Source organism: Fukomys damarensis, unplaced genomic scaffold, assembly GCF_012274545.1.
Source record: "Fukomys damarensis isolate Sample0158 unplaced genomic scaffold, DMR_v1.0_HiC HiC_scaffold_12, whole genome shotgun sequence".
Lineage (NCBI taxonomy): Eukaryota > Metazoa > Chordata > Mammalia > Rodentia > Bathyergidae > Fukomys > Fukomys damarensis.
In genome coordinates this window covers 23,615,140-23,629,108 of record NW_022900924.1, presented here as the reverse complement: position 1 = coordinate 23,629,108, position 13,969 = coordinate 23,615,140, and the positions used below count along the sequence as shown (strand labels likewise).

Here is a 13,969-nt window from a genome sequence, read left to right as displayed (position 1 = left end):
TTTTTTTGGTTTTTTGAGACAGGGTCTCACTATGTAGTTGAGGCTGACCTAGAACTCACTATGTAGCCCAGGCTGGTCTTGAACTCACAGCAATCCTCCTGCCTCAGCCTCCCAAGTGCTGGGATTACAGGCATGCACCACCACACCTGGCGCAAACCTCCTGGTTTTCAATGCACATACTAACACCTGCCCAAAACATCCCAGTGTAGGACTGAGCCCTGAAGACAGCAGAACATCAGCTCTGCTCTCAGTCTGCTTCCCCAGCTCACTTTTCAACACTGCGTACAGGACCCTCCTGAGGAAGAGGCTTGGCAATAGCATTATCTACACCCTTGACACTCCAGATCATCCTGCTGCCAAAGGTCCTGTCCTCATATTATAGACAGATGAGTTAGGTCAGATAGAGATAAGTCCTCGAGAGGGTCAGAACAAAGGTGAAATACACCACAGCTGCAGCTGGAGACATACTGGTTGGAAAGCAGGCCTCAAGATAAAGACAAGATGACCAGACCTGCATACTTCCTCAAAGAACAAACATTGGAAAGTTTGAAGTCTAGATAGACACCAACCACCCTTGTGGATAACCAAGACCTCTGGACCCACCATTTCCTAGGAGAATCTTTGTTCTTTCCATCCACACTTGTTACATGTCTTGTTTCCCACTTGGATCACTATTACCTAAGTGACTATACTTGTAACCTTATTGAATGATCATGGCTATAGCCCATGTTGCACCCACATGGGTTTTGCTCTGTAAAACTCCTCTGTCAAGTGGGGTTCCCAGCTACAAGCTTGGGTCCTCTCCTGCCCCTCAGGAGCTTTCCTATCAATAAATACCTTCCTACTCTCAACCTCCAATGTTCCTAGAATTCATTCTTCAATTTTTAGAGAACAAGAGCTTGGCATATCATATAGCTAACAGGTTGGGAGATATAAATGTAATAAATGGAGGAGAAATGAGACCACCTGAGGAGGCTAGTGAAAGCCAAGAGGTTAACCTGGGCAGAGGTGGACTGATGGCAAGAAAGAGGCCATCAGCCCTGAACAAAGAAAAGGCAGAAAGATTTATAGGGCATTGAAAGAGAGGCCCAGCACATCTATTATGGATAGGGGCCAGAGAAAATATTTGTGGTTAGGGTCCATGCAATGGTCAAGAAAAATGTATGGATATTTTCAGATGACTTGGCATTGAAAAGATGCTGTACTCTGTAATTGTCATCTTTATGTTGGGAACATCTCGTCCTGTGTTGTGCTCTATCTGCTCCGAGATAGCACAGCTTTTGTCAGGCAGAGACAGCACCTCCATCAGCTGCCTATTTTACTGTGTTTTTTGTATCCTGTCAAACTGTAACTTGGAATTAAAGAACATATTCATTAAACATTTCACAACCAGGTCAAGCCCGGCATCCCCAATTTTTTGTTATAATAGAAAAAACAAAAAGAGGGTCAGGGATGTAGTTCAGTGGCACCAAGCCTGCCTGGCAATCACAAGGTCCTGAGTTCAATTCCTGGTACCAAAAAAAATTTTTTAAAAGAAAAAGCTGAGTGGGATGGGAGGGCAGTGCATCTCAAGTGCTATTTCACTGGTGACATGGGGGCTTCACAGAAAACCTAATGGGGAGAAAATTTGGGGGGAATCTCATCAAAGTGGGAGCAGTGAAGAACATCTGCCAAGCAGCAATTGCCTGTATGTGGTTCTGTAAGAATTGCACCAGAAGCCTAAGGAGATAAGGGCCAAAGAGGAGGATGAATGGGGGGGTGGGGAGAAATAGTTAAGAGAATGAGAGATATAGTCATGTGGATCTGGTTTAGAGTGAGGCAGAATAGGCACAAGAGGTCATGCAGGGTTGAACTTGAAGGCCAGGTCAACAGTTACTGTGGGGGTCTCTATGATGAGTGTGTATAATTGTAAGGGGGGTGAGAACAGGAGGTGGGAAAGATGGGAAGAAGACACAGGCTCTGTAGACTGTAGAAAGAATAAAGCATGAGTGGTGCATGCCTGGTGATTTTAAAAGCTTCTATGAGCATGAGAGCTGCTACAGCAGCTGCCCATAAAAAGGATGGCCATACCAGAACAGTGGAATACAGCTGTTTGGATAGGAAAGCAACCGGTTGGGGCCTGGGCCCCAAAGTCAGGACTGCAGCTGGGCACCCTCCATACTAAACAGTATGTAAACAGAAAGGCTGGGAAAGGTCTAGCAGGGATAAGGCAGAGGCCATTTTGAGAGCTCTTTCTTAGTATTTTAAAAGAGGAGTGGGTAAAATCTTTATGATCTATATAAGTTCAGTGAGTTCTCCCTTAGTAAGTTTATATAAGGATTTTATAGGACGGAAAAGCCAGGTACCCAGAGATGAAAATATCCCACCATTCCAAAAAGGAAAAGGAGTTGCTCTTTTGTAGTGGGGACTGGAATCAGAAAGATCAGCTGGACTCAATCAGGAGGCAAGGCTCAAGTGGGTCTGTGGAGGATTATGTCTAAGTAAGTGACAGAGGGGGAAGAGATTTGGGCTTTAGAAGGTAATACCTGATATCCTTTAAGTCAATGTTGTAAAAGTAACAGACTATCCCATTGTGAAGACTCATGAGAAGAATGCCAGAGAAGTTTATCTACATACTGCAAAAAGTAAGAGGAGAAAAAAATGGAAAAGAACAGGTCTCCAGCTAAGGCCTTTTTGAAGTAATAAAGACTGTCTCTAAAACCCTGAGGGTGCTCCCTAAAACAGTCCAAGTCAGTTGTTGGGACTGGTGAGTGTCAGAGTCTATCCAGGTGAAGGCAAAGAGGGGTTATAAGTAAGGATGTAGAATAGTTATAGGAGACCTTCCTGCCCAGTACTAGCAGACTATGAGTGGCACATGCTTCTTGCCTTCCCTAATTCAGCTATACTGTTTTACATCAGGAGTCAGACCGAAGCCATGTACAACTCAAATGGGTATGTGAGCTAGCAGAGTTGAGCCAGTGTTGCTCCTTTGCTAATGGCTGCCACTGAAACCTAAGTCCTGGTCTAAAGAGGCAGGGCCCTGCTGAATTACATGCAGCTGAGGTCAGCGTGACCCCAATTAAAATCCTTTCCCCTGAACTATCACTTCTCACTGATCTCGTGGGTTGCTTGCTGATTGTGCCTGGTCTCAGTACCAGTTTCTTCTATCCTAGCGAGATAAGCAGTGCTAACTCCCTGACAGCCCTGCTTGGCAACATCGTGCCAGGTGTTCAGCAGTTCACTAAATGACTTCAAAACTCCCTAGCTCCCTATTCCTTCTCACAATTGCATTCAATAAATGCTGGATGCACTTGGGGGCTTTGCTGCCATCAGCAGCACTGACCAGGACCCAAGACTCTGCTTCACTATAAGTCTCGTTCATCTGTTCTTAAAATTTAGTCAGTGCAGCCAGGCATGGTGGTGCGCACCTGTAATCCCAGCACTCGGGAGGCTGAGGCAGGAGGATCGCTGTGAGTTCAAGACCAGCCTGAGTTACATAGTGAGTTCCAGGTCAGTCTCAACTACATAGTGAGACCCTGTCTCAAAAAAACCAAAACATAAAATAAAATAAAATTTAGTCGGTGCTGTGGTGGCTTAGAAGAGGCTGGTACCTACTGCAAGGGTCTCCAAGTCTCTCAACCATAGTGAGACCCTGTCTCAAAAAAACCAAAACATAAAATAAAATAAAATTTAGTCGGTGCTGTGGTGGCTTAGAAGAGGCTGGTACCTACTGCAAGGGTCTCCAGTGATGTCCATGTCCCCTGACTCTTACAATAGTGAGAAGGGCTTCTTTTAAATGTAGGAAAGAATAATGAGTAGTGGACAGTAGAACAGAGGACAGAAGCATACATGGGTTTGCCACTACAGGATCTATGGGAAGGACAATCTGATTAATGGCATGGAGGTGCAGTACTAGTTGATAGAAGCCATTTGCCTTGCGAATGGAGAGAATGGTGTTAGTGTAAGGGGAGTGAGTCGGAATTAGGAGGCTGTAGCAGGTGGGAGATAATTGGTTTTTAAACCTCTCAGAGCATGATCAGGAATAGAATACAGATGCTGTGCAGGGTAGGAATGATCCAGTTTTAGCAAATGACGAGAGGGGTCTGGTAAGTGCCACAGAGGGGGAAGAGATAGTCCACATCTTAGGATCAAGGTCAGGGGAAATAATGGGAGCTGGGGTACCAACCAAACAAGCAAAAATGACTGCAGTGAAAAAGGCAGGCTGTCCACCAGGAATGGTCAAAGTAGCAGGCAATTTTGTAAGAATATCTCATCCAAGGAGAAGGACAGGGCAGGTGGGGATAGCCAGGAAAAAATAGGGAAAGGACTGTTGACCTTTTAAGGGTCTGGAAATTTTGCCATTAATCCCCACAACAGTAGTTGGAGCCAGAGAGACTGGCCCTCAGGAAGAGGCTAGGTGGAACAGGTGGCCCAGGAAAGGATTATAAATGAAATGGACTTACCCTCCACCATAAGAGTTCCCCGAAGCTTGGTGTCTGAGATGGTCCATGGGGCCTCTAGAGCCACAGGGCATTGTCAATCTTCTGCCACCAGTCAGAGAAGGTCTAGGAGAGTGCTGGCTGGGGGACCCTGGAAGTGAGCTCCTTTAGCAGAGGGCAGTCCAACTTCCAATGTGGGCTCTGGCACAAGGGGCATGGCTTAGAAGGAATCCCCAGCTGGCAGCATTCCTTGGCGCAGTGTGAAAGCTAGTGACATGTGAAACATGGCCCTAGAGAAACCTCCTTGGGCAAGGAAACATTCAGAACTCCCTTGTATGTCTGCTGACCTTTTAAGTTGGCCTTTGGGTTTCTTATAGCAGGGACAAGCAGCTGGTATTCAGAAATATGCTGTAAAGCTTGATGTATTAATTTCTGTTGGGGAGTTTGAGGACCTGCCTCTAATTTTTGTAACTTTTTACAAATATCTTGACCTGAAATAGAAAATATATCTTCAAAATGAGTTGGACTTCTGGGCCCTTCAGATCTAAAGCTGTAAAGCACCAGAGGGCAGCAGCCACACAGGACATGAACTGAGCCAGATTCTCATCTTTCCCTTGAGTGGTCTCCTTTAGTTTATCATAATTGACTGCCTTATGTGCTTCTCTTCATACTCCTTCAACTAAACAAGTAATCATATAGCTGTGATAGTTCCTAGCTGGACACTATCCCTGTACATCTATCTGGTCAAAATTCTAATTTGGGTTAGCCCAGGGAATAGGCACAGTGCCCTCCTGATTAGGCATCTGCTTGTCTATATAAGCCTGAGCCAGGGACCAAACATGTTCCTGCTCCTTGGGTGAGAGGGTTGAAGAAAGGATGACACTTATGTCTTCCCATGTAAAGTCATAAGATTGAGGGAGATATTGAAATTCTTGAGCATATTTACTGGGGGTCTGTAAAGAAGGAGCCCAGGCACTGATTAATCTGAGAAAGTTCAAGCAGAGAAAAAGGGACATGAACTCAGACTATTACTTTTACCCCCACCACCTCCCAAAGCAGAAACTGAGGGACAGGGGTAGGGAAAAATTATCAAAATGCAGTCTGAACCTAGTGTGACAGGATACTGGAATGATCTTGTTAGATAAGGGTTGTGCTCCAAGGGAAGTGTCCGATCAATGGAGGTAATAGGGGCAAGGAAAAGGAAGCTACAGCAGGAGGTCCAGAAAGGAGCTGAGTAGCTACAAGGGCTACAGCCTAAGGGGGAGGCGGCTGCAGTCAGAGAAGGGAGGAGGAGGGAAGGAGAAGCCAAATAAGGAAAGAAGAATGAGCTGAGATGGATCACAGGAAGAGAATAGAGAAAGAAGGCTGTGTAATGTGTAGAAAGCCTGGGTATAAGGCACATCAGACCATTTACCCAACTGCCAGAATATTTATCTAGACATCACAGAACAGATAAATCAAAAGTACCATTTTCTGCCCATTGTGAACCACTGTCCAATTTGTACAGCAGTCAAACTGTATTACAGAAAAAGATAAACATTGGGCTTCCAATCAGGAGAGAGAGAAGCTTGATATTGTGGAGAAGACAGGCCAAGGGGGTAGAGGGAAACACAGAAGATGCAAAGTTCCTGATGAGCCACAGAGAAGGGTACAGGAGAACAGCTAGGTGATCTAGTGGATGTCTCTAAGCAGATCTCAAAGCTGTAAACTGTGAGTGAAAGACCAAACCAAAGGTCTTCATTTTTGATCAGATGCCAGAGGGAAGTGATCTTTCTGGCAGAGCTCTTTATACTAGAGTTTAACATCAAAAAGAAGCAGACAAAGCTTCTCTGTCAGTGGGAAGAGTTAAGAGACAGGCAAAGGCAAAGAGGGGAAGAAAAGGAGCAGGGCTTGAAGGAGTGGAAATGAAGCAGGAGGGAGAGCTTAGGAAAGAAAAAGCAGGCCTGCCCCATCTGAAGTGCCTGGTGAGACCTTGCAAGGCAAGAGCTATAGACTCTGGGTCTAGGAGCAGCTGTCACTGGGTGGTCTCAGCAGAATGGAGGTTCAGGAAAGGGTCAAGGGCCTCCCCAAAGAGGGCCTTTGCCTTTCTCTCCTCCTGGGTTTCTGGCAACAAATGCAACAAATGGCACAGAGGAATGAGACTACCTGGAGTAGGCTAGTGAAAGCAAAGAGGTACAGACTTTATTCACCTAGGCAGAGGTGGACTGACAGCAAGTAAGAAAAGGCAGAAAGTTATATCGGGCATTGGGAGAGGTCCGGCATGTCTATTATGGATAGGGGTCAGAACAAGTATCTGTGATTGGGGTCCATGCAGTGGTCAAAACAGACATAAGGATATTTTTAGATAACTTGGCATTGAAAAGTGCTGTACTTTGTAGCTGTTATCTCTATGTTGGGAACATCTCATCCTGTGTTGTGTTCTATCTGCTCCAAGATAGCACAGCTTTTGTCAGGCAAAGACAGCATCTGTATCAGACAACTGCCTGTTTTGTTGGGTTTTTTTTTTTTTTTTTTTTTTGTATCTTGTCAAAATGTAGCTTGAAATTAAAAAGCATATTCATTAACTATTTCACAACCAGGTCAAGCTTGATAATAGTAATTCATATTTCATTTCTGGTATTTCCTGTATCATTCAGAGCTCTCTGCTTTGGTTGCAGTTACCCTTGGATAACTCTCTAAATTGTCAAACTCCTCCAAACCAGAGCTCCCCATGGAGGAATTCACACCATGCCCAGGATAGGCAAGGCCAGCACTTCCAGTTCCAACACCCCAAACTCATTCATCAGGATCTTGAGATCCTACTCAACTCTGCCCACTCTACTGACAAAGGAAGTGAAACTACTGTTAGGAAATTGATCATGTTAAAGTATTTTGTGACACTGCCATTTGGGGCTGGACTTCTGGGTTCTTCTACCCTCAAACCCCTGTGTTAAGTTCCCTTTCCCCCAAGATCACATCAGCATATAGAAGTGACACTTAGAGCTTCCCCAAGGTGCAAATTTCAAAGAGCAACATGGCTTGCCTTAGGATAAGAATGGCCTGTCCCACCCTAATAAGGAAGTCATTAGCTAAATGAGCCAACACTTCCTCTCTCTCCCTCTCCCTCCCTCCCTCCCTCCCTCCCTCCCTCTCTCTCTCTCTCTCTCTCTCTGTCTGTCTCTTTCTCTGTTCTGCTCTTCTCTCTTCCTCTTCTTCTTCCTCTTCTGCCCTCCTGAATAAAATCTCCAGTTGGACCTCTCGGTGTATGTGGCCTAGTTGTTGAGCATCACTATTCCCTTTCAACTACCATTACAAATGAAGAAACACAGTAACCCTACTCTCCTGGAACAGTGTCGGAGGCACAATTTCTGAAGTTTCTCTGCCCAGAAAAAAGGTATTTCCTGCTGTATAACAAGGAGAGCAGTCCAATATACCTGGGACCTGGCAATCGGCACCACAGCTTCCATGCCTGCCTCGTTCTCAGTGACACTTTCTCAAGTAACAGGAGAATGCTGAAAAGCAAAGTAGAAGAAAAAAACACAAGTTACATAAATTGCACTTTCACCCCTTAAATCTCTGGCATCCCTGCTAAATTTCATTTGGAACTGAATGGAATTTGGAACTGGAGGCCATTATAAATTCTCCTTAAAGTAAAAATAAACAACAAAATTTGACCTAACATCTTCACTGCATATGTAAGAAATGTATTTTCTCCAGCTGGTCAAAGGAAGCCAGAACCTTGAAGTACATGTAGAACACGAAGACCCTCCACCAGCTTGAGGATGGAAGGGGCAAGTGACAAGGATGGGGATTATTCCTGAAGCCCAGCCACTCAGGTAGGAAGCACTAGAGAAGAGACAGGAAAGGGAATCTGCCCGGGGCAAGCATACATGAATTTTCCCAAGCCTCCAGGCCAGAACTCAGTTCCAAGTGCACCGTGAAGTCTGCCTCTGGACTCTGGGAGGTTTCAGACTTATACAGCTGGGAGCTAACTGTGCTAAATGAAGTTGCTACACTGTGAAAATTTGTTAGAAGTGGAACACAAAAGGAGCCCAGTCCATTTTCTTTTTAAAAGAATTGTGATGTTATGTAAGTATACCAACTTCCCACAATAAATGTAACCATTTTATACCACATGCAAAATAAAAATTTTAAATTGTTTAAAGATAATTTAAATATTGAGGAGATATATTTTTTAACCTATGCAGTTACCACTGACCATTTCTTTCTTACAGGCCAGTATTTCCATTTTTTTTCATTTCCTTTCTTCCTGAAGGACATTAACATTCTTGATAATGGTGGCCTCTTAGTCATAACACTTTCATCTTTTGTGTGACAATGTCTTTATTGTGCTCTTTGTTTTTTTAAATAGCTTTAGTGAAATACAATTCATATAATTTGCCCATTTAAAGTTTGTAGTTTGATAGTTTTGGTATGTTACAGAATTTTTAAACCTTGGCAAAATGTAAATAACATACAATGTGCCACTGTTAAACATACATTTCAGGGGCATTATACACAAGTTGTATAACTATCAGCATTAATTTCAAATCTTTTTTCATCATTACAAACAGAAACTCTGTAACCATTAGGCAAAAATCCCTCACCCTCTCTCCAAACCTGGTTAACCTTTCATGTTCTTTCCATCTCTAGGAATTTGCCCTTCTACACATTCCATGTAAGTGGAATCCTGGAACATCCATCCTTTTGTCTGGCTTTAGTTCACCTAGTCTGAGTCATCCAAGGTTCATCCATGATGTGGTGTGTATTAGAAGTTCAAGCCTCAGGCTGGAGATTTAGCCCAGTGGCACTTTGTCTGCTTCGCAAGCACAAGGTCCTGAGTTCAAGCCCCAGCACAAAAAAAGAACCTCAAGCCTCAATTGTATTCCATTGTGGGCATATTCCACATTTTGTTTATCCACTGTTTAGCCATTTTGCTTATCCATCTACTGATGGACAACTGGGTTGTTTCCAACTTTTAGTTATTGTGAATAATTGTTAGGGAATTGATCATGTTAAAGTATGTTGTGATGCCGCCTCGCAGGCTGCATTTTCCTGGTATATCTTGGTTCCTAAAATGACCTCATGTCCTTATTTCTGGTTTCCCTCCCCCCCAAGGCTACAGTGGTCCAGGAAAGTTGAAACCTGTGTCTACAGCACTGGGCCCATAAAAGCAATCTGGCCTGTGATAGGTTAAAAGTAGCTCACTCCTCATAAATAAGCAATAGCCCACCCCAAAACTGATAAAAGGACCTTCCTTTCTTTGTTCTCTTCTCTCTCCTTCTGCTTCTTCTTCCTCCTCTCTCTCTCTCTCTCTCTCTCTCTCTCTCTCTCTCTCTCTGCCTTCCTGCCTCCTGCTCGCCTCCCTACAATAAAGATCTCCTGCCGGACCTCTCGGTGTGTGAGTGGCCTAATTGGGAAGGGGCACCCAAAGGGGCACGCGACCCCCCTTTCATTGGTGTCAGAAGCGGGATCTGGGATTGCCAGGTCCACAGGCTAAAAGCCTGGGGCCCGAAACCCAGATTCCAGGGTGCCCCTGCTCAGCCCCCACCCGAAGTCCGTGACCATTCTCATTGCCATCTTTGCAGCCATCACCGACCTACTGATCTTCCAACCCACACCTTTTTGGGTAAGTTCCCCTTTCTGAGAAGTCCTCAGGGTAACAGGGACCCCAGACTCCAGACCACCCATAAGGACCACGTCCGGGACAAGGCCGGGGCCCAGGTCCTCTGTCCCTCAGTTTTGGCAAACCGGGTTTGCCTCCATTGAGTCTGGGACTCAACTGAACTAAGTCCGGGACTTATTTCGCATAATTTCCTATCTCGTGTAAGGGACGCCTTCACGGGAGACCAAATTTCAGCTTTCTAGACTGGGTCTAGAAAAACAGGAGTTTTATCAGAACTCTCGGAGATGTCTGGTCTTCTGATAACCTCCTGTCCTGGTGGTCATGGGCTCTGGTTTCTCTATACCTGCCGACTCTCCTTTGTGATGCTTACTCAGGAATTTGGAGGGTCTTGATTTAAAACCCAAATGGCTAATTCCCTTGTCTACTCAAATTTGGCCCCAATATAAATTAGGCAATCAAAACGTCTGGCCGCCTAATGGCTCCTTTGAATCGGGTCTGATTAGAGACCTTACAATTTGTGCGAGCGACAAGGAAAATGGTCGGAGATCCCGTATGTCCATGGTTTTTCCTATCTGGCTAGCCAATCCTCTCTTTGTTCCACCACCAAAGTCTCTCCCATACTTCTATTGTCTCAAGGTCCCCCCACAACTGACCCCCCTCCTTCCGATTCTTCAAACCAACCAGACCCGGCAGATAATCCTCCCCCGCAAAAAATCCACTCACCCCTCCTCCTACACCATCCGACTCCTCCCCTCCTCTGGAATCTCCTACCCCTCCCATTTCTTCTGACTCACCGACCACCCCACCCTATGCTCCACCTCTCACCCGCTCCAAGACACACAAGGGCCACACGATGACGCCCTTGCACAAAGTAGCCAGAGCTGAAGGAATTGTCCACGTTCATACTCCTTTTCCTATGTCTGAACTAGCTCTCATTCAGGCCAGACTTGGTTCTTTTACAGCTGATCCAACTACCTTTACAAAACAATTTCAACTTTTGACTCAATCTTATCAACTAACTTACCATGATCTTTTTGTAGTTTTAACCAATGCCTTAACTCCCGAGGAAAATAGAAGAGTGCTGGATCAGGCTTGTACACACGCAGACCAAGAACATTTAACCAACAATCACCACCCAACAGGTGCTGCTGCAGTCCCTGATCAGGACCCAGAATGGGACTACAACACAGAGGTGGGAATTGAGGCTCAAAACAGGTACATTAATTGTCTCCTTCATGGACTCTGCAGAGCCACTATGAAGTCCATTAATTATGAAAAGTTAAATGAAATCATACAGGACAAAAATGAAAATCCATCCACCTTTTTACAAAGGCTGATGGATGGCCTCTGTCAACATACCAAACTAGACCCTGAGTCTGTCGATGGCCAGAGATTAATTATGATACATTTCTTTTCTCAAAACTACCCCGACATTAGACTTAAACTAAAAAAGCTTGATCAGGGGCCCTTAACCCCTCCGACAGAGGTCCTGGCTACAGCATTCAAGGCCTACCATGGCCGAGATGACCTCAAAATTACAAAAAAATATCAATTATTAGCACAAGCTCTTAATTCGACCAGTCCACCTGCGCCACAGGGAAGAAAAACCCTACAAAAGGGCTCCCAACCACCAGGCCCCTGTTACAGGTGTAATCAGGAAGGCCACTGGACAAAGGACTGTCCTAATTCCAAGGTGCCAACTAAGCTCTGTCCCAAATATCACCAGAGGGGACATTGGGGTATAGACTGTCCCTTGGCGTCTGTCATTCGATCGTCAGCCCCACAGCTCCCCAACCTGCGGACCTGATAGGTCTGGCAACACTGAGGGACTATGAAGAGGCCCTGGCACACCTGGCCCAACGCGGATCACCGCCCAGGAGCCCAGGGTAACCTTAACTGTGGCAGGTAGGACCATTTCTTTCTTATTGGATACTGGTGCCAGCTTCTCTGCATTACGAGAATACTGGGGGCCTACCTCCCTTTCTCAGACTTCTATTGTTGGGGTAGAAGGCCAACTACAGCGCCCTCTCCAGACTCCCTTACTGTCATGCACAATTGGCAATTTTCCATTTCTTCATTCATTCCTAGTTCTCCCATCCTGCCCGGTTCCTTTATTAGGCCACAATATTTTATCTCAAATTGGAACATCCATTCATTTTTCTATGCCGAGCCCTTCCAACACTTCGACATCTTCCCTCTGCCTGATACTATCTCAAGCCCTCCAATTCTCATCTTCCCAATCCAATTGGCCAATTAGCCCCTCTCTTGTTAATCCTCAAGTGTGGGATATTCACTCTCCCTCAATAGCCAAATGTCCCCGTCAAAATTCTCCTTAAAAATCCCTCACAATTCCCTAGCTTGGCACAATATCCCCTCCCCCGCTCTAACTTAGAGGGACTAACTCCCATAGTAGATGATCTCTTACAAAAGAGACTTCTGAGACATGCCAACTCTCCCTTTAACACTCCCATTTTAACAAAAAAAAAAACTTTGTGAGTCATCATGGTCTCAGCTAAGCCAGACTTTGCCCACAGGACAACTCTAGACAAAGGAAAAGTTATCAGCCTTTGTTTTACTTACCTGATACTTTGATAATGTGGAGCCTCTTGTGCTCTAGGAGCTGTTCAAGCTTCTGCTCCATGGTAATCAGCTATTGGTAAAAACTATTTAGTTTTGGTCTTAAAACAATTGCTTGACAAATCTGCTGTTTTTCCTGTGGAAAACTTGCCTCTCAGAAAATGTGACATTGATACAGACAAATTCTGGTGTTTCCCCTTTGGAGGAAGTCTAGCTATCCCCCACCCCACTTGAGTTGCTAAGAAAGTGTAAAATAGGTGGGGACAAAAACAGGATTGCTTAGCTTTACTGTACTAGAGAGTACAAATGGAAAAGCATGATCAAACTCAGAGAGAATGGAACAGGACTTACACTCAGATTTAAAAGAACTAAAATGAGAAAATAAATCTTTGATGGACTGAAAACAGCTAAGAAAGCTCTGAAAAACATACAACAAAATAAAGAAAAAAAAAAACGCTCCAGGCTTTAAGAGCCCCAAGGCCAACACTGTGTTATCAGCCTGATGCTGCCTACAAAGGTCTGGAATCCAAAACAAAGCCAGAAAAACTGCAATTATATTTTACCAGACATCAAAAGAGATTTTACAAGAAAAATCAAATTAAAATTTTTAACTATTTGTTAAAAGTATCCTTGTTTCAATTTGAATTAAGTTTAATTGGTGTACTTTAAACATTTCTTGTACATTACAAATTCTTGAATTGTGATTATAAGGCTAACTTGCTCTTTTCTGTACTTTGTTGATAAAAACTCAAGGTTAATACTGTTCTATTGACAGCCAGTCAAATTTTAAGATGTAACAATCTAAAAACAGAAAAAGGATACTTTAAGCTGAAATTTGTTATAGAAGATTTATAATAAGTGAGACGGCAGAGGAAAAATATTTAAAAAGCTATGGATAAAAATTTGTATATATCTTGTTAAAAGATATAAAGATATACAAGACCAAAAGGCTTAAGTATATAGAAAAGGTATGTGGAAATGATTTAACAGGAAAATATATATGTTTGCTTGTTGGTTTCAAGTTTGTTACAGAAGGTTTACTCTTTTAGTAACAGCTTTCATTCCTTTTGATTCTAATTCTATGAGATCTGTTAATTGACCTGCAAAGGTTTTGACTAGTCATAACTAAAAGATTTTATAATTCAATTGGCCAAAACCATCTGGATACACTCTAGTTTAAATTGTCTTATATGTTTGTCTGTCTAAATGTTATCTGGTTTTATAGGTCAAATAAAAATTTAAAAATAATTAAATATACACTTTTAAGTTTGGGTACACTCCTGTTGGTAAATAAAGAAGCAGCTGCTCAGAAAATTTATTCTGATCTTTATTCACTAATGGGAGCCCAGATAATTTTTATAACATTATA

At 43.8% G+C, this 13,969-nt stretch overlaps 1 protein-coding gene across 8 annotated transcripts in view; it reads right to left on the bottom strand.

Annotated features, from left to right (window-relative positions):
• Znf10 (zinc finger protein 10) overlaps positions 1-13,969 on the bottom strand; it is an 83,446-nt gene that overhangs the window by 16,777 nt on the left and 52,700 nt on the right. For 6 of the 8 annotated variants that reach the window (XM_019204536.2, XM_033762505.1, XM_019204537.2 and 3 more), the window contains one exon: positions 7,832-7,909. In XM_019204536.2, the coding sequence (XP_019060081.1) occupies positions 7,832-7,864 (33 nt within the window). In that variant the 5' untranslated portion in view covers positions 7,865-7,909. Of the gene's footprint in view, positions 1-4,442; positions 4,620-7,831; positions 7,910-13,969 lie in introns of those variants that run through there. The other 2 variants (XM_010604220.3, XM_010604221.3) reach the window with 2 other exon arrangements.